Source organism: Rattus norvegicus, chromosome 1 (genome assembly GCF_036323735.1).
Source record: "Rattus norvegicus strain BN/NHsdMcwi chromosome 1, GRCr8, whole genome shotgun sequence".
NCBI classification, from domain to species: domain Eukaryota; kingdom Metazoa; phylum Chordata; class Mammalia; order Rodentia; family Muridae; genus Rattus; species Rattus norvegicus.
The window spans coordinates 85,986,016-86,009,038 of NC_086019.1; the positions used below are offsets into that span (position 1 = coordinate 85,986,016).

At 51.6% G+C, this 23,023-nt stretch overlaps 1 protein-coding gene across 16 annotated transcripts; it reads left to right on the forward strand.

Annotated features, from left to right (window-relative positions):
- The first annotated feature begins 586 nt into the window (after positions 1–586).
- Meis3 (Meis homeobox 3) lies at positions 587–14,858 on the forward strand. 16 transcript variants are annotated; one of them, XM_063266349.1, is made up of 14 exons: positions 3,983–4,124; positions 4,335–4,507; positions 6,291–6,472; positions 6,611–6,770; positions 6,864–6,914; positions 7,726–7,776; positions 7,981–8,079; positions 10,623–10,734; positions 10,869–11,017; positions 12,355–12,431; positions 12,602–12,660; positions 13,227–13,310; positions 13,830–13,899; positions 14,408–14,858. In XM_063266349.1, exons 2-13 carry the CDS (start codon positions 4,496–4,498, stop codon positions 13,877–13,879), a joined length of 1,086 nt encoding a protein of 361 aa, XP_063122419.1. In that variant the 5' UTR covers positions 3,983–4,124; positions 4,335–4,495; the 3' UTR covers positions 13,880–13,899; positions 14,408–14,858. The 16 variants fall into 16 exon arrangements, with proteins under 16 accessions (XP_063122420.1, XP_063122416.1, XP_038937577.1 ...); NM_001108472.2 differs by having other exon boundaries at positions 4,035–4,124; positions 7,930–8,079; XM_063266346.1 differs by lacking the exon at positions 3,983–4,124 and adding an exon at positions 820–838 and having other exon boundaries at positions 7,726–8,079.
- The last annotated feature ends 8,165 nt before the right edge of the window (positions 14,859–23,023 follow it).

Consider the following 23,023-nt stretch of genomic DNA (forward strand, 5'->3'; position numbering starts at 1 on the left):
ACATACACCTCACTCTAAGAGTATCTTTCCCAACATCGTGGAGGCTGGCGTTTAGCCACCGTCTGGGTACCCAGACCTTGCTGAGTAAGTATCTACAATGAGCGGTTGCAGGACGGGTGTCTTTTCTCCTGTCTCTTCTGTGTCCTCCCCACAAGCCAGGCTGAGGCAAGGATGGAGACAGACGGGACCTGGAAGAAACATTAAAGAAGGGAAAGGAAGTGCGAAAGTTCATGTGGATGAGCTGGACCCGCCTTGGGGAGTGTGCAGGTTTCCCAGTCCCTCAGTGGAGGACGGGGACATTGAAGTGTTACATGACACCTACCTGGGGGCAGTTATGGGGTGATGCTTCCTGATAGTTGCCCTGAAGTCCACGGGGTTCATGAAGGGCCTCTGTCATGGCTGCCTTGGAGCCAAAAGAACTTCCCCATCCTTCTAGTATTAGTATGATTATTGGAAAGATGAGTCACCACCCTCAGAGGGTTGGACACACTCATGGCCAACCCCCAGCCCACAGCTTCCAGTCTCTCCAAGGAGCTTCCCTGATCTCATGAGGATTGAGATCAGACTCTAGGGAGGACTTCTGGGAAGGGAGAGGGAACAGGAGAAGGGTTGTTCCCAGCTTCGGGTGCTTCTCTCCTCAGATCATCCCCCAAGGTGCTGAATGCACTGCCCTGGCCCCATCTCCCTCTCATCTCCTTCCCTGCTCTCTTCCCTCTTCCCTCTATGCCCTCTGGGAAAGGGGAGGAAAAATGAAGGCTAACAGACAGAAATGAAAGGGGAGTCGGAAGAGGACGGACCTCTGGAGGCAGACTGAGGAGACTCAGAAAGAGAAGAGAGGGTGAGATGGGAAGACAGGGCCGGGAGGTGGGGTCATGGGGCACAGAGAAAGAGGAAAGAGGAGGAGGAGGAAGAGTGAGGAAGAGAAAGGAAAGTCAGCAGAGGAGGAGAGAGGGGGAGAGGGACGAGGAGGGGGGAAGAGAAGGGAGGAGACACTCAGCCATGAGACCAAGGGAGAGAGGTCACATCTGGCAGAGGGAGGAGACTGAGAAGGGACAGAAAGGGCCAGGGAGAAATAGTTGGGGAGAAAAGGATGGGGGTGGGTGGTGAGTGCCTGGGGCAGACAGTGGCAGCCTCCTGCCCCCCCTCTCCGGGGTCAGGCAGTGCTCCCTGGGACTGCACAGCCATAGCTAATGGAATGATTGCTTGGTGGGGCGGGAGGGGAGGGGAGCAGGCTGCAGGTGACAAAGGAGCTGCCCCAATCACCACTGCTGTGATGGATGGCCAGGCCTGCAGTGAGGAGGGCTCCTTAGACAAATGGTTCCTTCTGCTGCAACCAGGCTAGGCAGGGAGAACCTGGTGTGTAGAGAGATTCAGAGAGGCAGGTGGCAGGTCTGAGAGATAGAGCAACAGAGGGAGACGCTCACGCGCGCGCGCGCACACACAGAGAGAGAGAGAGAGAGACAGAGACAGAGACAGAGACAGACTGACAGAGACAGAGATAGACAGAGACAGACTGACAGTTGGAGAGAGAGAAAAAGGAGGGAGAAAGAGGGAGATAAGAGACAAAGAGGGCAGCTGGGATCCCTTGAGAACCTTGCAGGTATGGTCACTACATAGTCTCAGTCCCCATGGTTTGAGGCCAGGTGGGAGAATCCTGCCCGGAGGCTGAGCTGGGAAGACTTGGGAAGCCCCATGCTCTCAGTGAGGGCTGGTGCTGGATATAGTCTGGAGCCCTCCCCTGGGTTAAGGGGGGTCACACAGGAGCAATCCCAAGCAGAGCCCAGCACAGTTCCCCAGCTCCATCCAGATGCATGCCAAGTGGCCCAAACACCACCCTCCCAGAGGGGACACCAGCCAATAAGCTCTGGCTGCCACACCCACTCCTGTCCCAGAGAAAGGGTCCCAGCATCATGGGAAGCAGCCATATCAAGTTGGCCAGAGCTCAGGGGAAAACAGGCCAAAGATTGTGCACACACACAGTGTGTGTGTGTGTGTGTGTGTGTGTGTGTGTATGAGAGAGAGAGAGAGAAAGAGAGAGAGAGAGAGAGAGAGAGAGAGAGAGAGAGGAGAAAGACTGGGGCGTGTGAGCTCTGCCAGCCTCCCTCCTGCAGCCACCACCTCTCCCATCAATTTCTCACAGACACTCTCCATCTCCCACACCCCCAAGTCCCTTTCATTAATTAAAAAGATTTATGCCCACAAACCCTAGCCCCAGCTTCTTGCTGGGAGCCGTTAAAGTGTTCTTACTCAGAGTAACAGCAGCCAGCTCTCTGCGGGCACACACACCCTCTTATTTCTCACACACACACACACACACACACAGACACACACGCACACAGACACACGCATGCACACACATGCACATGGGCACAGACACACACACCACCGTGCTCTTCTCTGTCCACCCCTTTCCCTCCTTTCACCATAGACTGAGTGAGGTGGCCCCCTGGTTCAGATTCAACCTCTCAGTCAGGCACAGCAATGGATGCTGGTCATCCTAGCACGTGGGAGGCTGAGGCAGGAGGATCATGCATCAAGGTCATCCTTTACCACATAGAGAGTTTGTTAGCCTGGGTCACATGAGACTCTGTCATCCCCCTGCCCAAAAATCTGGTCCCATGAGGACAAAGCTGACTCCCCCAAGGCACAGATCAAGGCTGTGGCCCCAGACTGCTGGGTCCCCCTCCATAAATCTCCATTGCAGGTATTCAGGGAGGGGAGAGCAGACAGGGATTCTTTACTCGTTTAATTGAAAGTTATTTAAATTAATTTTCTACCTCACAGTCCCTATATTGGGGGCAGGTATGTGTGGCCAACTCCAACCCCCCTCCAGCTCCTCAGTGGGCCAAACTGGAGGGACCTGAGGGGGGACCCCATTCCGTGTGATAAGTCCACACTCAGGCAAGGTTCTCTGAAATCTGCAGCCCTAACTTGATGCAGAGAGTGAAAGGCATGTTGGAAGAAAGTCTGGACTCCATTCATCAGGATCTGAGGGTGTCCCCAGGTAACAGAACAGAGTCAAGAGAGAGGGGCAGACTCAGGGACAATAAGAGGAGACCCTTCAGGAGCTGAGAAGAACCAGGGTCCTGTCCCTGCTGTCTTCCCTCCATAGCCTCCCGTGCAGAATATCATGCTTCAGGCCCTCCCCACCTGTCACCTCTGCCCTGGCTTTTGTTTTATTTCCAGCAGAGAAGATGGAGTGCAGGCACTGTTTATGGGAGTCATAAAATGTACCTCCAGCTAGCCCAGCAGGGCTCACACCACCAACAGTGAACAAGTGAGCTGCCTCTGCTCGCTGGTCTCCCTCTCCCACCCCCTTCCCTCCTCTTCTCTCTCTCTCTCTCTCTCTCTCTCTCTCTCTCTCTCTCTCTCTCCCCTCTCTCTCTCTCTCTGGGATTCTATTCCCTTCTTTGTCTCTTTCTCAGTTTCCCTTTCTTCCTCTTCCTCCCCCAACCCATATATCTGGTTTTTGGAAACAGAATCTTACCATATAAGCAGGCTTGCATCCAACTCATAATCCTCCTGCCTCAGCCTCCCTGAGTGCCACACACCCCTGGCACAATTACTTTTTTGCCAGTGGAATTCCACTCCAAAGCTTGGCTTGGGGCTTGGCTGGCATCTTGTCTGCAGCCCTCAGTGGCTAGACCCATGATTTACCCTGCAAGGCTTGGAGGTCCCAAGCTGCTCCCCTGGGAGCAGCTGAGGAGAGTCCATTCAGGTTAAGGGCCTTCCTTAAAAAAGGGCTCAGGAGGACAGAGGTGCACACATCCCTAAGGGATACTCAGGCAACCCAATACTTTGCCACTTCTGGGCCCTCAGACACACACTGGAGCCTCGGGCCGACAGCACCCTTGTCCCCCAAGGGACGGAACCAGAGCAAGAAGACAAACTAAAATATAAGTTTGATTCTTTCCTGAGCCTGGTTTGCTCTAATCCTGTCTCATAGTTAGACAGGACAGAGACAGTAGATTGACAAGAGAGAAGGAGGGGCAAAAGGCTATTGCAGACCCCTGGTGGCCAGGCAGGGAGAGAGCAAGGAGAAGCAGAGAGGACCAAGAGAGAGGGTGGGGACCGCGGGAAGCTCCAGACACAAGACCCCGCGAATCTGACATACAAAGGCCAAAGTGGGTGGAGGCAGACCTGGAGACCAAGAGGAGGAGAGGAGAAGGGAGGGGACAGCACTGGGGGAAGAAGGGGAGGCAGGGAAGGAGAGGGAGGAGGGGACTCAGAGGAGAGGGGAGGGACAAGACAGGAGAGGGGACGCTCGGGAGGAGGCCCCGCTCCGGCAGACAGCGGGTTAAGCGTCTCCGCGTGAACTTCCGGATGTGACACAGGCCGGGCCCGTGTGAGCCCAGGAGCCGCCGCCACCCTCGGCCGCGATCCGCGGGTCTTGGCCACTCGGAGACCCCGGCACCCGGCGGGGACCTCGGGGACCTCCGGCCGCGATGAGCCCCAGGCCGTGACCTCCCGAGCCCAGGACGCGCGGCGCCGGCTCATGGCCCGGAGGGTAGGTGGCTGCGCTGTCCCGCCCCGAGCCCCTTTCTACCTCTGAATGTGCCTTTTTGCCCCTTAGAGTCCCTGCTGCCCCTCCCTCTATTGCTCTCTCTCCCCCTCACTCCCCCGCTCCCCTACTCCCTCTGTCTCTTGGGTCTTCCCCATCCCTACCCTCTTCCTGTCTGCCTTTCCCCAGGCTTCTGTTGTCTGAGACCCACCCTGGGGTTAGGGGTGGGACATCTCACCAGGCTGCCAGACAAGGGAGAGCAGAGGAGAGATGGGAGCCCTGAGAGTAAGGGAGGGTTGGAGATGGACCTGGCAGGAAGTAAAGATCCCATCTTCTGGGTTCATGATGAGCAGCAGGGAGCAGGTGAATTCACTTCAGGATGCTCAGAGAAGTTAGCCTGCGGAAGCAAAAGAGGAGTGACAGCCACACAGGTGGCCCAATGCTCCCAGGTTGGCCAGAGCACACAGGACCCTCTGCCTCATACCAGTGAGCCCTTTACCTCTTGGAGCCCCAGTCTCCCCACTGCTAAGGACAGTCTTCTACCTGGAGATCAAAGGTCCTGCTGCCCCATGGAGATTCTATAACAGGAGGACCCAGAAATCTGACTCCTATACTCTTGTTTCTGGTTGGGGCTGTTTGCATAGTTGAATGGGGTTACCCTCCCCCAAATGTATTTATTGACTGTTGTTGAACTGTGCAAAATGTATTTGATTTCCTCATTCATTCAGTTCCTACTTGATGTTAAGTGCGTGCTCTCTCTCTCTCTGTGTCTCTCTGTCTCTGTCTCTGTCTCTCTCTCTCTCTGTGTGTGTGTGCGTGTGTGTAGGGTTGTAAGTTGTCGCTTGCAGTTGGGGGTATGGTGTTCTAAGCCTGCATGCTCTGGAGACCATACCCTATAGCATATATGTGCATGTGTATCACATGCCTGAGTATGTCAGCGGTGTGCCCAACTGTGTGTGGATATGGGTATGGTGGATTTACATGTTGGATGTGATAAGTTGATAAGGTGTGTAGTGTAATCTCAGCACTCCAGGGGTCAAAGCAGGAGGATTGCTCTGAGTTCCAGGCCACCATGGGTTGCACAGTAAGATTCTATCTCAAAACCAAACAAAGCTGGGAGAGCATCTGCCTAGAATCCCCCAAGGAGGAGCTGGGAGTGTGGGTTAGTGGTAGAGCCCCTGCCTAGAATCCCCCAGTGAGGGGCTGGGGGCGTGGCTCAGTGGTAGAGCCCCTGCCTAGAATCCCCCAGTGAGGGACTGGGGGCGTGGCTCAGTGGTAGAGCCCCTGCCTAGACTCCCCCAGTGAGGGACTGGGGGCGTGGCTCAGTGGTAGAGCCCCTGCCTAGAATCCCCCAGTGAGGGGCTGGGGGCGTGGCTCAGTGGTAGACCCCTGCATAGGATGCATCAGGCCCTGGAACCCAATACTATACAAATAAAACATACATTTGTAAAATAAGCAGAAAAAAGCTGTGCATAGGCAGGTGAAATTTTTTGATTTTCCGGGTTGTGCCTCCTGTCAGACCTTGCCCTCCCCTCGCTGTTCTTCTTCCCTGGCTCACTCCCCAAAACCCAAAAAAAAGTTGGGTTATTAAGCCACCCAACTCCTTCCTAGATGTCCCCTGACCTGAGCCAGTCTTCTGAGCATTAATCTCATATCTGCTTGGACGATCGTGTGTGATACTGTGAAGGCCAGGATCCTTGGAGACTGGAGTACATGTTGTGTAACCTTGGGTAAGGAGGCTGAGCCCTGAGGACGCTAATCTCCCTGCGCCTTGTCCCTTCTCTTGTAGTATGAGGAGCCGCGCCACTACCCCGGCATTACCGAGCACACGGCAGCCCTGGCCAGTTTTCCAGAGGCAGCACCTTCAGTACCTCGAGCTCCTGGGCCCTATGGCCCACACCGGCCGCCCCAACCCCAAGGTCCAGGCTTGGACAGCGATAGCTTGAAGAGAGAGAAGGATGACATCTATGGGTGAGTGAGTCTAGGGACAGGCAAGGGTTCCCCAGAGTGTTCTTTTTGTCTCTCAGGGTCTGTTTCTCTCCTTGTGTCTGTCTCTGAGCACTCCATATTTCCCCTCATGGATGAATACCCACTTTCCTGTCCCCACAGACACCCCCTCTTCCCACTCTTGGCCCTGGTCTTTGAGAAGTGTGAGCTGGCTACATGCTCGCCCCGTGATGGGGCCTCGGCTGGGCTGGGTTCACCCCCAGGTGGTGACGTCTGCTCCTCTGACTCCTTCAATGAGGATATTGCTGCCTTTGCTAAGCAGGTGGGCAGCCCCAGAACGAAGTACTAAGGGAGGCAGCAGGCAGGGCGGGCGGGAGGCGGGACCACCTTGCCTGGCCTCTCTTCTCCCTCCCAGATCCGCTCCGAGAGGCCGCTGTTCTCTTCCAACCCGGAGCTGGACAACCTGGTGAGGCCCAGGCCCTCCCCGTATTCCCTCCGCAGCCAGCCCTTGTCCTTCCCCTTCCCCTTTGTTCCTGGGGTCGGCTGAGGGGTGAAGACAGGAAACCACTGGCCCACATTTACAAACCACAAGAGTGTTGAGCATTTGAGAACTCCAGGTGGTCAGAGACTGAATCCCAGTTCTGCCATTCTAACGTCATGAACCAGGTAGCCAAGGCAAGTGACGTCACTGCCCTAAATAGTGCAGGGGCGAAAGGGAGAAAGAAAACTAGTGAGAAATACCCTTTCTGTGCACACCAGCACTTCCTTTGGACCTCATCCTTTGGCAAAGCTCTCTGGGAAATGTAGTTCACAAGGTGGAGGTGGGAACAAAAGCAGAGGCCAGGCTGTGCCCTGCCTTAGCACCTCTCAGCTCCCCCTTGTGATGGACTCTTTCCCTGTCGCTTCTCTTTCTACCTCAGCCATCCATCAAATTCTTCCTAATGCTGACTTACTAAGCCTGACTCTGTTTCTCCTTTGGCCCAGTTGGTTTCTCTGTTCTGTCCCTATAATTTTTTTGCTGTACGTCTCAAGGATATTTCTCTATCTTTTATTATTATTATTATTATTATTATTATTATTATTATTATTATAACAACAATAGCAATAACAACAACAACAACAACAGTGTCTCACCCTATTGTCCAGGAACCCATTATGTAGCCTAGACTGGTCCTTGTGGGCAATCCTCCTGCCTTAGCCCCCTCCAAGTGGCTGGGATTCCATGTGTGCACCTCCACACCTAGCTGCTCTCCTTTCTTCCCCCTCTCTGTTTGCAGATGGTCCAGGCCATCCAGGTACTCCGGTTCCACCTGCTGGAGCTGGAGAAGGTGAGGGTGTCTCACTTGCACCTGCCCCACCCCCTCCCTCTAACTCCTCTCTCCCTACTCCCCATTGGAGTGGAAGCAGAATACTCCCTCACCCTGTCCACCCCAGCCCTGGCTCCCCCGGGTGGCCCCCCCAGTACCCCACTGCCCTCCCAGGTCCACGACCTGTGCGACAACTTCTGTCACCGCTACATCACCTGCCTCAAGGGGAAGATGCCCATAGACCTGGTGATCGAGGATCGGGATGGTGGTTGCAGGGAGGACCTTGAGGACTACGCAGCCTCCTGCCCCAGCCTCCCAGACCAGGTGGGCATCAACAGGCCTCTAGGCACTTCCTGGCAATGACAGCTAGGCATGAACACAGCAGGAAGCTATGTTTCACATCTGAACACCTCAGAAATGTCAACCATGAAGTGGACCTTACACTTACATTCCTCTGTCACAACAACCCACAGATACAGCTGGATTAGACACATATACACAAACAACCAGCTTAAGTCAGGTATAAATAGTCCTACTCAACAGACCATAATGAGTACCACCTCCTGAAACAAACCTCAACCATAAGACAGTAGCATAGACCCTACAGCCACCCAAGGTCCCGAAATAACCCACAGTCATGAGACAATAGCACAGACTATAGAGCTGTTGCACAACCTCAAACAAGCCACAACCATGAGACAGTAGCATAGACCCTACAGCCACCCAAAGTCCTGAAGCAAACCACAGTCATGAGACAATAGCACAGACCATAGAGCCATTGCACATCCTCAAACAAACCAAGATCACAAGATAATAGCACAGACCATACAGTCACTCCTGCACTGCACTGGTTATACTGCCAAGTATAATCATAGCATATACACATTACCTCACAGCTCTCTCTGATGGAATCAGAGAGCTCTAGATACTGCTGAACAAACTCAGATATGGTCACACTTGTACAGAGACTGACCCAAAAGCCCTTGTTTCCCAGCAGCCTCATATTCATCTATATAAATTTATAAATAAAGATAAATAAACTGGAATCAGCTCAGAACAATGGGCAACAGTTACATGCATAGCAGCTGTGTTGATCCCAAGTCACCTCAGTTGGAAAAGGCCATCTGAGGGCCACACCTAGATGCTGTCAACAGATCCAGCAATGACACAGCCCAGAGTCAGAGACAGGTACACTGCAAGACTCCTGAGGTACATCCACACACTATCACACAGGAGAGCCTCACAAACCCTCGGTTGGGGTTGGAGAGATAGTTTAGTGAGAAAAGTACTCACTGTGCCAGCCTAGGAACTGGAATTTGGATCCAGAGCAGCCATGTAGATGCTGGGTGAGTCTGATAGCCTAACTCTAATCCCAGCACTTACAAGGCAGCGACGGGTACATGGGACAAGTCAGCTAGCTAAACTATCTGTATTAGTGAACTCTGGATTTAGCGAGAAACCCTGCCTCAGTACATATGGTGGAGAAAATTTGAGCAAGGCACCAGATATGACTCTGGCACAGACACACACACACACGCATGCACGCATGCACGCACGCACGCACACACCCTTTGTCTCCAAACTCATCAGAGTCTCAGGAGAACTTTACATGAAAAGATTGGGTATCATTCCCAGGAAGGTCCCTGTTCAGACTTCACACACTCTCTGCTATCCTCAAAGGACAGTTACCTGGAGGACACACACACACACAACACACACACACACACACACGTCCCCATAGAGTCACACATACCCTCTCTGTGGACAATGCTACCATCTGGGCAGTCTAGGGGAGCAGTACTCACACTCAGAAAGGTCATATTCAGTTATACAATACATAAAAGTCTCAGGGAACAGTCTGGCATGGTAGTATAGGTAGGCCTGGAATTTCAGAATTCTGAAGGCAAAGGCAGGAGGGTCACTGTGAGCTTGAGGCCATCTTGAATTACACAGTATGTTTTCAAACCAGACTGGGCTACAGACTGACCCACATCCCAGAAAAAAAAAAGCCTACAAACAAAAATAGCATCTGAACCCCCTTATATGAAATTCTGAAAACTGAAGATGTGACTCAGTGGTAGAGCCCCTGCCTAGGATCCCCCAGTGAGGGCTGGGGGCATGGTTCCCTGGTCGAGCCCCTGCCTAGCATGAAGGATACCTTAGGTTCTGTTCCCAGTACTGAATAAAAGACAACACATATGGAGACAATTTTTTTCCATAAGTTCGGTGTAAATTCATTGGGGAAAAAAATCCAACCTGAACTAATGAGAGGCTATTTATAGCCTGTATTTTTCCCACTTAGTTAATATTCATGTGGTTTGCCAGGGCACGTTAATGGGTTTGGTGCTGAGATGAGCCCAGGCTCCTGCTGGGGGTGAAAGGAAACCCATTGCCCCAGTATCCCAGCTTAAAACGAGAAAGGTTTTGTTTGCTTTTTTGTGTAGTTCATTGCTTTCAAAGATCGGTCCTACCCTGTGATCCAGAGTTCCTTGGAACTCATGGCAATGCTACCTCAGCCTTCTGAATGCTGGGATTATTGATCACCACCAACCCTGGCTTTCAGAGGGAGGTGTGAAGTCTGAGGTTATCTCTGGTCCTGAGGGTGTCAGACAAGGGTGTCCTATAGACTACTAGATCTCCCTTACCTACCAATCACCAATCACTATACTCCTGCACATAGGTGAGCTCATTGCATTCTCTCACACCAAGGGGGAGCTGCCATTGCCTTCCACTTACCAGCTGAAAATGGCACAGAGAGGCAAAGTCACTCACCTAAGATCACACAGCCAGAAGAGCAGAAACAGGTTTCACCTACAGAGCTTGGGTTCCCTAAGCTTCCCCCCTGATGTCCCATTCTTGTTTCCTAGAATACTACATGGATCAGAGACCATGAGGACAGTGGGTCTGTACATTTGGGGACCCCAGGTCCATCCAGCGGAGGCCTGGCCTCCCAGAGCGGGGACAACTCAAGTGACCAAGGTGAGAAACTTAGGAGGGACAGAGGAAACATGGGCGTTGCTCTGGGGGTTAAGGCTAGTCTTCCGATGGGACTCCCAGGGACACAGCCGCAGTCTGGTGTCTTGCAGTCCAATGGGGCATGTGTCCTTCCCCAGGAGATGGGCTGGACACCAGCGTGGCCTCTCCCAGCTCCGCAGGAGAGGATGAGGACCTGGACCTGGAGCGCAGACGGAACAAGAAGAGGGGGATCTTCCCCAAAGTGGCCACCAACATCATGAGGGCCTGGTTGTTCCAGCATCTCTCGGTGAGAGTCTTCAGACTGGGTGGAAATGGACACGGAGAGAGGGAGGTCACTGTCCCAGAGGCCAAGCTCCAACCAAGAGCTACCCAGATATGGGTCCTCCCAGCAGCCCCTGCTCCATCCATCTACTCACCTACCCATCAATCATCCACCACCACCCATCCCAGGATACCATGTAGAGGGTGTTCTATTACTAAATGCATTATGAAAACAAGGCCCAGAGAGGCTAAGGATTTACCTCCGGTCACCCAGTCAGACACAGGTTCAAGTGCAGGCAATCTAGCCTTAACGCTTGTACCACAGTGCCTTGTGGAGGGAGACTAATAAGAAGACATGGAGAGGCTAAAAGCAGAGTTGAGGAGGGCCTTGTAGGAGGAAGGTAGAGATGGGGATAAACTAAGAACAGAGGAAAAAGGACAGAGAAAAATGGAAACTTAGAGCTGGAAATGACAGCCCATGTTTGTGATCCCAGGACTCAGGAGGCTGAGGCAGGAGGATTCTCAGTTTGAAGACAACCTGGGCTACATGGGAAGCCTCTCTATTGCACACACTCACACACACAGGCACACACACACACACACAGAGAGAGAGAGAGAGAGAGAGAGAGAGAGAGAGATGCACACACGCACGCATGCATGCGCATGCAAGACCAGGGCTACTGAGATGGCTCTGCAGGTCAAGATTGTTTACTGCAAAGCCTAAGTTTGGTCCTTGTACCCATTTGGTGGAAGGAGAGGACTGACTTCCACAAGTTGTCCTCTGACCTCCACTGCGGCTTGTGCAAGTGCACGCGTGCACACATGGCGGGGAGGGGAATGAGAATATAAATATTATCTCAAAGAGGAGGCTTGATGTGTAGTTACGTTTGGTGCATTGCTGTCCTAGGGTAAGGACGTCTTGGATTCCACCCAGTGCTGCATAAACAGGGTGTGGTTTGTGGGGCACACCTGTAACCCCAGCACGTGGGAGGCAGTGCTGCCCTCAGCTAAATAGCAAGTTTGAGGCCAGTCATTGCTACAGGAAGAAACCTAAGGGTGGGAGGTACAGCTGAGCAGTATAGAGTGGAAGTAGAAGTAAGTGTAAAAGGATTGAGTAGAACGAGGTGGGTGTGGCTTGCCCCTTCGTGTGAGTCCCCTCTTGCCTGATTTGCCTCTGGTTGCTGTGAGAGGCGGGGGTGGGAAGTAAGTTGCCTAAGGCTTTGTTGGTCTCGGCCTCTTTGGTCAGGGAGGGAGAGTGGCTCTCCCACCTTCCTCCTGCCTTAGGGACCAGTTATACCAGGCTAGACCTTAGGGAGCAGTCACCAGCGGGGCAGGCAGAATGACTCTTGTTGGTGGCTGCAGCACCCGTACCCCTCAGAAGAGCAAAAGAAACAGCTGGCCCAGGACACCGGGCTCACCATTCTGCAGGTGAACAACTGGTGAGTGACTGGGGTGGGTGCTGTCCACGGTGCTGAAACATCTCCCACTCCTTGGTCTTGGCAGCCCAGATCTGGATTCCTTCTGCCGACCCTCCTCCTTCTTGCGGTTCTCTGACCCCTTGAATACTTCCTCACGCTGTCTTTTTTTTATTTTCCCCATCACTTCCCAGGTTTATTAATGCCCGGAGACGGATAGTGCAGCCCATGATTGACCAGTCTAATCGTACAGGTACAAAAGGGACAGAAAGTTCCTCCAGTCTCAGGTAGGACCAGGCCTCCTGTGACTGAGTCTACACCACATCTTTTGAGGCTTCCTGAGGCTCATCTTGTGCCCCTGATCCCTTCTTGAAGCTTCTGTGGCCCTACCTGAACTCCCTTCCATGGGCCCCCAGGGCTCTGTTTACACCCCAAATATCATCTTTTCTAAATTAAGTATTGACAAATTTTAATTTTATTCTTAACACTGAGTCTCATGATGTAGCGCTAGCTAACCTGGAACTCCCTCTGTAGACCAGGCTTCCCTTGTCTGCCTCTGCCTCTCAAGTGCTGGGGTTAAAGGTGTGTGTCGTCTCATCTGGCTCCAACCCTATTCTTGTGATTCCTAGGGAGTCTATCTTACTCCAACTCTCCCTAAGGGACTTCTGGGCCTCTGCCTGTATCCCAACCCATTCTGGGGTGCTTCCAGACCTAAGCCTCAGTCTTAGCTCCCTCCACAGGTGTTCTGACATTCTGCCTGCACACTGACACCCTTGTAGGCCTCCTGGGGCTCACCATACACCCCATCCCCTTTCCTAGGGCAGGGTGCATCTTTCAACCCTGAGGGCCAGTCCATGGCAGGCTACACAGAGACTCAACCACATGTGACAGTCAGGACGCCAGGTAAGTTCCCTGTCTCTGCTGAGGCATTTCCTATACCAAGCTCCACCCCTAACCACATACCTTCTAGTCTCAGTTCACAAATGAGTCATGACTGACCTCCACACAGGCAGCAGAGGATGATACCACTGGCTTGCTCTAGTTCTTCCAGGCTCAGCCAAATTAGAGACCATTTTTCCTTAAAAAGCCAGATTTCCTTCCTCTTCCTCCTCCTCATACTCCACCTGAAACTCCTCCTCAAACTCCTCCTCCTTCTTTTTAAAGACAGGGTGTCTCTGTGTAGCCCTGGCTGTCCTAGAACTCACTCTGTAGACCAGGCTGTCCTAGAACTATAGGTATCTGCCTGCCTCTGTCTCCCAAGTATAGGTATTAAAGGCATGTGCCACCACAGCTTGTCTCAGAACCTTCCTAAAACACTTGACTCATTTGATCCTGGTGAAGGACCCTGGGTAACAGAAGGGGTGAGGGGGTACTAGGGTATCTGTGGGTAGGAAGGCTCACTGACCTTCTCTTGCTTTCCAGGATCAATGGGGATGAATCTGAACTTAGAAGGAGAATGGCATTACCTATAGAGGTTGGGGTCAAAAGGAGGGTGAGTGTTTGAAGTCTAGAGATCCGCAGGCTCAAACTTCATTAAACTCCAGCAGTGAACCCAACTAGAGCAATGCTAATATGGGTTCCTGAAATAAGGATTTTCCAAGTGTGGTGGAAAGACACTTTATCCATCCCTTTATCTACCCACCCATCAACATTTCTACACATTTACCCATCCATCCACCCATTCACCTGTCTACTCATTCATCCATCTATCCACTCATTGATCATTCATCCATTCACCCACCTCTCCATCCATCCATCCATCCATCCATCCATCCACCCACCCACTCATCCATCACTCACCCATCTTACCTGTCTACACAGCCAGACAGTCCTGCACCCACTCATCCGTTATCTGACCATTCACCCACTTGTCCATCCACCCATCCATCATTCCATCCATTCATCTATCTGCTGACTCAACATCTGTCTAACCCATCTATTCACTCATCCATTGTAGGGACCAATGCAGTACCTTCTGACTTCTACCTTCCTTCCCACAGGCCCCAGCCTCTGACTATGACCACCAGCCTTGCACCTAATTGGTCCCTGCTGGTCCCTGGGCTTCAGGACTTCACCTCCAAAGCTCCCACCCCATTCAACGCCTACCTCCCTGGGGCCCCCAGAGGCTTGAGGACCCAGAGCCCACTTGAGGGTTTCTCAAGGGCAAAGACAAAGCCTCAAGGTCCTGCACCCTTCTTCTGCCCTCCCCTTTGCCCAGGACCTGAGCTGAGAACTGGGCCAAGGTCTGAAGAAGATGGTGGCTGGGGCCCCAATCCAGGACAGAGAAGAGACTGGGGTTGGGCAAGGATGGGCAAGGAAGGAGGGTCAGCTGGATCCAATGTTTGGGAGAATCCTTCATCTTCCTGCTCTCTGCCTCTCTCACCTCCCTTCTCTGACATTCTTCTACCTTTCCTTTTTTTAATGATAAAGTCTTAAAAGTGCAAATCAAAATTCTCATTTGTCTTCTGAGATTTTAAGTCTTTGGTAATTTGAAACTGAAGAACCACAAATGCTAACAGTCACTGGCCATCTTTCTCCTGACTCCTGCTCTGAAATACCATGTGTACCTGTTAGCTGTTGCTGTGTAACAAGCTGCCCCCAAATTCTGTGGCTCAAAATGGGTACTATTATTGAGGTCGTCATGCTTGTACTTGGCATCCTATACTAGGCACAGGACTTTAAAAGTGGTTATGGGAATTAGGAAAATAGTTCAGTGAGTAAGGTACTTGCAGCCAAAACTGATAACTTGAGTTTGACCCCCAAGAATCACCTAGAGGGAGGAAGGGACAGATTCTTCCAAGTTGCCTTCTGACCTACACACACACACACACACACACACACACACACACACACACACACGTACGCATGCACACACAGAAACACGCATGCACACATACACACACCTACACACACAATGAATTCCTACAAAGAACACAGAATAAAAAACCAGAGCTGTTGAGATAACTCAGCGGGTTAAAGCCACCACCACCAAGCCTAAAGAAAACAAGTTCAATACTCAGGACCCACATAATGGAAGGAGAAAGTCGACTTTCATAAGCTGTTCCCTAACTTCCACATACATACCATGGCACGGTATGAGCTCTCCCTGTGAAGTAAATACCAAAAGATGTTCTCAAAAACACAGCATAAAAACCTTAAAAAGAGGTTGAGTTTCTGTGTGGGTAGCCAGTTCCAGTGCCTGCTCATACCCAGGGTAGCTGTAGTCGTAATTGACATGGCAGATAGAAAGCCAGCACTGAAGCCAGCAAACTCAAGGGCCAGTCTGATACTTGCCCCAAGACACGGCAAAGCTGCTTGCTTTCAGGGAGCTTGGATCTGAGTACCCGCTTACAGAGACCAACCAGTTCCATCCAGCTTTGTGGATGGTCTGTTCCAGATGTCCTGTGGACACCAACCTCTACACGGTCGAGCCGCTAACAGATAATGGCACAGTGGGTGCACAGAGCTTGTGAATGCTCTGGATGATATCAGTAACTGCAGATGACTCCCAGTGTGTCATGGAATGACAGCATCCTGTCCACAGCAGCTACCCCGAGCTACTAAGTGATGAGGAAGTGTTGATGGCAGACATGGATCGACAGAAGAGCTGGTGCCCAGAATCCCCCAGTGAGGGGCTGGGGGTGTGGCTCAGTGGTAGAGCCCCTGCCTAGAATCCCCCAGTGAGGGGCTGGGGGCGGGGCTCAGTGGTAGAGCCCCTGCCTAGAATCCCCCAGTGAGGGGCTGGGGGTGTGGCTCAGTGGTAGAGCCCCTGCCTAGAATCCCCCAGTGAGGGGCTGGGGGCGGGGCTCAGTGGTAAAGCTTCTGCCTACAATTTCCCAATAAGAGGCTGTCATTTGACCTCCACAACTCAGTGTGGCACACATGCGTGTACACACACACACACACACAGAGAGAGACAGAGAGAGAGAGACATAGAGAGAGACAGAGAGACAGACAGAGACAGAGATAGAGAAGAGAGAGATTAAGGAGCCAGTGAGATAGCTCAGCGGGTGAAGGCACTTGCCACCCAATCTGACAACCTGAGTTTGTGCCCTGAAACCTGTGTGATGGAAAAGGAGAACCTACTCCCACAAGCTATCTTCAGACCAGACCTCTACAGTTGTAGTGTGGAACTTGAGTCTGTGAGAACACACACACACACACACACACACACACACACCACCGTTTTTAAAATAAAACAGGAGTTTGGCTGATGGCTCAGCAGCTTAGAGCCCTGGCTGCTCTTGCAGAGCAGCCAAGTTCCATCCTCAGGACCTACATCGTGGCTCACCATAATCTGTAACTCCAGCTCCAGGAGATCAAGCACCCTTTTCTGAGGGTGCTGCACATGTGTGCATACATGGGTACTGCATATGTGTGGTATCCATACACACACGCAGAAAAGCACCCATGCATCCAAAATAACCAAATAAAAATTAAAAAAAAATGTACCACTAATTTTTTTTCCCCAGAGCTGAGGACCGATTGCTAGGCAAGCACTCTACCACTGAGTTAAATCCCCAGCCCCCACCAAAATCCTTAATATTTTAAAAAGCTAACATAGAAGCCAGGTGTGATGGGACATGCCTGCAACACCATCTCTCTGAGGGCGTAGAAAGGAGGATTATGAGCTCTGAGCTAGTCCGGGCTACAGATCAAGATCTGCCTGCAACATCACCACTCTGGAGCAGAGGAAGGAGGATTGTGAGCTCTGAGTCAGCCGGGGTTACAAAGCAAGACCAAAACAGGAATCTCTAAGGCAGTGCTGGACACAGGTGCCTCACAGCCGCCAGTAACTCCGGCTCCAGGAGACTCCACACTGTCTCCAGCCCCACAGGCACTGCACACACATGGCGTCCACTCACAGGCATGCACATATGCACATAAGTAAAATTAACAAAAATAAACGCTTTGCAATTAGCTAACGTGATGTATTTCCCGGGTGTGATATGGGTTTTGTGACTAGGATGAGCTGAGTTTATTTCTCTCAGGACTCCCCAGGAGTCTGTAGTGGGATAGAGGAAGGACCAGGAGCTGGAAGGACCACCAAACCGACCCTCTATACCATTCACCATTGAGTCCAGGGGATGGGAGGATACTAAGAAGTCTGAGTCCTGCCACAGGAAAGGTGGCTGCAGATTCACTGACCCGGCATGGCACAGGGCAAGGGTCTCAGTGGCAGGCCAGGGGACTGTGGAATTCTGGGTAGACTCTGGCTACTCCATGTTCTCAGAGACCAGAAATGACTCCCCCTTAATTCTCCCTAATCAGTAGAGTCTGATGGGCCACCCAAGAGGAGGGAGACTGGACGGAAGGTTAATTGCAACTAAAATACCTCTTCCTAGGGGAAGAAGGCAGCACACCCTAGGGTATGAGTGGCTGTGCCCAGAAGCAGGGAGGTAGTAGAACCAAAGTGAGGGTGGTGAGGTCAGACCTGGTTCTCAGCCATGGGAGTCAGCTGTCACCCAAACCAGGATGTCAGACACAATACCTGTGTCCCAGGTTGTCGATCCTGCTCCCTCGGTGTGAGTTACTGTGTGGACATAGGAGACTCTGTACATCCCAATGACATACTGCAATGGTTGGAAAGAGGGGTCCGTGTCCTTGAGGGCCATGTCCTGGGTGTCAGGAACTGCATCCCTGTGAGTGGAGCTGGGGTGGGATGAACAGCTGCCTTCTGTGTCTACCAAGTGAGTCTTGCTGCATGTGGCTGTGTGGCATTGCCCTGATGGCTTGGTGTGGGTTGGATGTGGTGAGTCCTCCACAGATACAGATTTTAGTGGGACGCTGACACCTGTGGCATGCAAAGCCTCACTGGTCACCAAGGGCGGACCTGAGCTTACAGTTCACACCCACTTCCAGCCTGTGCTCACCAGTTGTCCATTTAACGTAACTGATTGCTTTGCCTGCTTGTATGTCTGCACACCATGTGTGTCCAGTGACTACTGAGGATAAAGGGGGTTGTACGTTCCCTGGAACTGAACTTACATGCAGCTGTGAGGCACCATGTGGGTGCTAGGAACTGATTCTGGGTCTGCTGTAGAAGTAGCTAGAGCTGTAACCCACTGGGACCATGTGTACAATCTGTCACTGAATGTTCCCCCTTTTCTTCTTCTTTCATCCTCTTCCTCTTCCTTCCCCTCCTCCTCCCCCTATCCTACTCCTCCCCCTTCTCCTCCTCCTCCCCCTCCTCCTCCTCTTCCTCCTTCTCCTCCTTTTTTGCAGGGGAGATTGTTTTATGTGTGTGCCTGAACATACGTATGTGCACCACTTGCATGAAGAAGCCCGTTGTCAGCAGAAGAGGGCACTGGATCCCCTGGAACTGGAGTTATAGGAGGATGTAAACACGATGTAGATCCTAGGAGCCCAACCTGTGTCCCCTGCGAGGGGAGTAAGTCCTCCTGAAACACTGAGTTGTATCTCCAACCCCTCCCTCTTTTTTCTTTAACTCAGGGTACCATGTAACCCAAGTTAGCCTCAAACCCCAGGTAGAATAATCACGAACGTCTCATGCTCCACCTCCAGGTCCTTAGCGCTTCCACCCTTGGCTTCCATTCAGCTTTCTGGTCATTTATTCACTTATTTTGTGAGAGGATTTCATACAGTCCATATTGGCCTCGAACACCACCACCTCCTGAGCGATGAGAGTACAGGTATGCTTGTGCCACTGTGCCCAATGAGCACTTTCTTCAGAAGTCAAGGTTTAAGGGGAACTGCTGCCCCGGAAGTAGAAACCCTAATCTAGCGGGGCTCCCCTTGTGAGCCCCAGGGGCTAGGGTACAAACACTTCAGGCTCAAAGGCAAGCCAGGTGCTCTCACTAACAGGGACTCATTAGGCAAAGCAGCCGGTGGAGAGTCCGAAGAGCAGGATGATGACGTTGGCTGGTTATTCATGGTTTCTAGAAGCCAAACAGACAAACAGGAACACTCGGTCTCATAGCCCTGGACTGCGGCTTAACAGATTAGGCAACAACAGGTCACATGACCATAATGTCACCCAAAGAACCTGAGTCCATCTGAATCTGTGTAGGATACTTTATGACATCTACAAACACTCTCCTCAGTACATCGCCATCAATAAGTGAGGCCAGAGGGTATACAGAAAGAATTTCAGGTCAAGCAAAGGAAATTCTAACTTGATTCGTAGGCAGAGACATAAGCCCCTCAGCCCAATCACAAGATAGAGCCACTTCCAAGTCCCAGAGGCCTTTGCAGGAAGCAGGGTATGGAGGAAGAGAAGGTGCCAGGCATGGAGGGCTACCTGCAAGCCTGAGTACTAGAAAGGCTGAGGCAGGAGGATCTTTTTTTTTTTTTTTTTTAGTTCTATTTTTCGGAGCTGGGGACCGAACCCAGGGCCTTGCGCTTCCTAGGCAAGCGCTCTACCACTGAGCTAAATCCCCAACCCCCAGGAGGATCTCAAAACCGTGATCATCCTGTGCAAATTAGGAAGGCCCATTTCAAAATGAGAGCAGCTATGAGATAGATTAGCTACTGAAGGGTGTGTTTTCAAGCCTGAAGGCTTGAGTTCGATCTCTGGACTCACAAGTTGTCCCCGGAACTCTCCAGATGTATACCACGGCATGCATGTGCCTTACACACATGATAAATACATTTAAAAAAAAAACAGGGCTGGAGGGCTGGATCAGCAGTTATGAGCACTTGTTTCCTCTCTTGCAGAGGAACTGGCTTTGATTCCTAGCACCCACATGTAACTGACAATCATCCTTAACTCTAGCACCAGCGGATCCAAAGGCATGTACATGACGCACATGCATGCAGGCAAGACATTCATTCATTCATATATATATATATATATATATATATATATATATATGAATAAAAAAAACCAAACAAAATAAAAAGAGGCTAGGGCATGATGGCTCTGTAATAGAGCCCCTGCCTAGAATCCCCCAGTGAGGGGCTAGGGGTGTGGCTCAGTGGTAGAGCCCCTGCCTAGAATCCCCCAGTGAGGGTTGCTTGGGGGCGTGGCTCAGTGGTAGAGCCCCTGCCTAGCATGCCCCAGTGAGGGGCTGGGGGCGTGGCTCAGTGGTAGAGCCCCTGCCTAGAATCCCCCAGTGAGGGGCTGGCAACATGGCTCATAGTACATTTCCCTGCTTAGCATTAAGTGAGGCCTTAGACTCAAGCCTCAGCATTTTTTTTTTTTTTTGGTTCTTTTTTTCGGAGCTGGGGACCGAACCCAGGGCCTTGCGCTTCCTAGGTAAGCGCTCTACCACTGAGCTAAATCCCCAGCCCCACAAGCCTCAGCATTGAAATAACAATAAATGCTAGCCATAGATATTGTTGATCTTTCTCTCATATCCCCCAAAGGGACTGTGGCTTCATTTCCGGACCACTATGCACTGGGTAAAAGAAAATAATCAAGTTTGGGGGACTGATAATCCCAGCCCAAGGAGACCAGAAGTTTCACTGGGAGCAAAGCAGGGGGTCGGTAGAATCAGGTCATCCTCAGAGCTTACTTTGAAGTACTTGTCAGCAGCTCTATAGGCCTCCAGACCCATCCATGACTATCTCTGGGTCTCACACCGAGCTCCCTGGCAGGGTACAGTTGCAAAGGCTCAGGTGACGCCTTCCGACCCTTCATAAGCCTGTGTCTGTGAGCCTGGGACGTGCGGCACTAGTAGTCTCTAATCACTGAAGTCCAGAGTGTCTCATATATCCCAGAACTCATCCTTCACAGCCAGAGCAATGGCCAGTGGTGGGCTCGGAGTCAGGTGCAATTTGCCAGAGGAGGGGGAAGTGTGGCTGGAGTAGGTCAATAGAGTTGAAGGCCATCTTCACCGGGACCATTGAGCAGCAGTGCGTCTGAATACCACTATGGGGCGCTAGAGAGCCATGAAGTTTTTAATACCTCCACCCTCCACTCCCCTTTTTTTTTTTTTTTTTTTTTTTTTTTTTTTTTTTTTTTTTTGAGTCTAACTATATTGCTCTGACTGCCCTGAAACTATGTAGAGCAGCCTAGCCTCAAACTCATAGAGGTCCACCTGTCTCTGCATCCCTAGTGCTGGGATGTGCCACCACACCCAGCTTTTATTTTATATTTATTTCTTTAGTTGTTGAGAGAAGGAGCCTGCGTGACACGTTCCTGTGACAGAGGACAAGCTCTAGGAGGGAGTGGGTTCTCTCCTTCTCCTAAAAGAGTCCTGGAGACCAAACTCAGGCCGTCAGGCTTGACAGCAAGCACCTTTTACAAACAGAGCCCTCACAGACATTGTCAAATGTCAGCTTCTGGGACACAATCGCATATCCTTTCAGCTGCACATCATTGATGGATCATTTTTCAATGTATTCATGTTATCTCCATGCATTGTTTTGCCTGCCTGTCACATTTTAAAAAAATTTAAAAAAAGCTGAGCATAACAGCATGAGTCTAAATCCAATGCTGGTGCTAGGGCCCACACACATGCACGCACATGTACACCACACACATGAACACGCACACACATGCATACATGCATATATATGCACATACATGCACGTACACAAATAGTATAGTCAGCTGTGAAGAAGTGGATGATATAAGTGGAATGCTGAATCTGAAAGAGCAGTAAAGGCAGGAGGATGCATGTGTGTGGTGCACATGTGTGTGGTGCACATGTGTGTGCTTGTGCATGTGTGCATGCGTATTTGAGTGTCTTAGATCAGAGGCTGACCAGGTATCTTCCTTGATCAGTCTCCATCTTTTTTGAGACTAGGCCGGCTGGGCCTCCGGCCCTAGCACCAGCATTGGATTTAGACTCACGCTGTTATGCTCAGCTTTTTAAAATTTTTTTTAAATGTGGATTCCGAGATCCAGATTCAGGTCCTCCTGGCCCGAGCAGCAGGCACTTTGCCACTTGAGGCCTCCCCAGCCCCTGATGTTGTCGTGGAGGCTATGGAAGCTTTAAGAGGTAGGACCCGGCTGATGGAAGTTCCTGGGTGTAGCCCTTTGAAAGTTAGTCCCTCACCTCTGTCCACCCTCTTGCTTCCTAGTCTGCAGTGAAGACCAGGGATAGAAATCGCCATGCTTTACGCTGCTCTGTCGGGGACTGAGGTCACAGCAACGCATTAGTAACACTGCAGCTGGGTTCCACCTCAGACTCCGGAGGCTGCAGGTGTCAGGAGAGGCTGGGCCGAGTGGAACTGGTGTGGCTGAAGCAGGGCCTGGAGGAGCTGCCTAGGGGATGAAGAGGGATGCAGGGCAGGGCGGGGCGGTGTGCACCACCTGTGCTGGTGAGGGGGAGGAGCCGAAAGACACCAAGGAGTGGGTGTGACTAGGGAGTCCAGCAGCAGACATGGCTGGGCGGATGTCCAAGGGTAGCCATGGTCCCACATGAACATTACCTCATTAGGTGAGAGTGGCTAGGCTCTGGGATCCCACACAGACTCACCAGCAGCCTCAACGTGGCCCCTACCAGGGTCCCTCAGGGCTGCAAACACATGAAAGAGACAAAAGCTTGCCCTGTGGAGTCTTGATGGCCCAGAGCAGGGGGATGCTAGAGGTAGAGGGTGAGTGGGAGTGGGTGGGGGAGCACCCCCTTAGAGGCGAAAGGGAGGGGTATCGGGTGGGAGGCTTGTGAAGGGGGATAATGTTTGAAATGTAAATAAATAAAATAATT

What these genes read in the sequence shown, in the direction of transcription:
- Meis3 (XM_039081649.2), top strand. An exon ending in TTGCTGCCTTTGCTAAGCAG is followed by an intron (nt 6,771 to 6,863) that starts GTGGGCAGCCCC and finishes TCTCCCTCCCAG; the next exon opens with ATCCGCTCCGAGAGGCCGCT. An exon ending in GGACAACTCAAGTGACCAAG is followed by an intron (nt 10,735 to 10,826) that starts GTGAGAAACTTA and finishes ACACAGCCGCAG; the next exon opens with TCTGGTGTCTTGCAGTCCAA.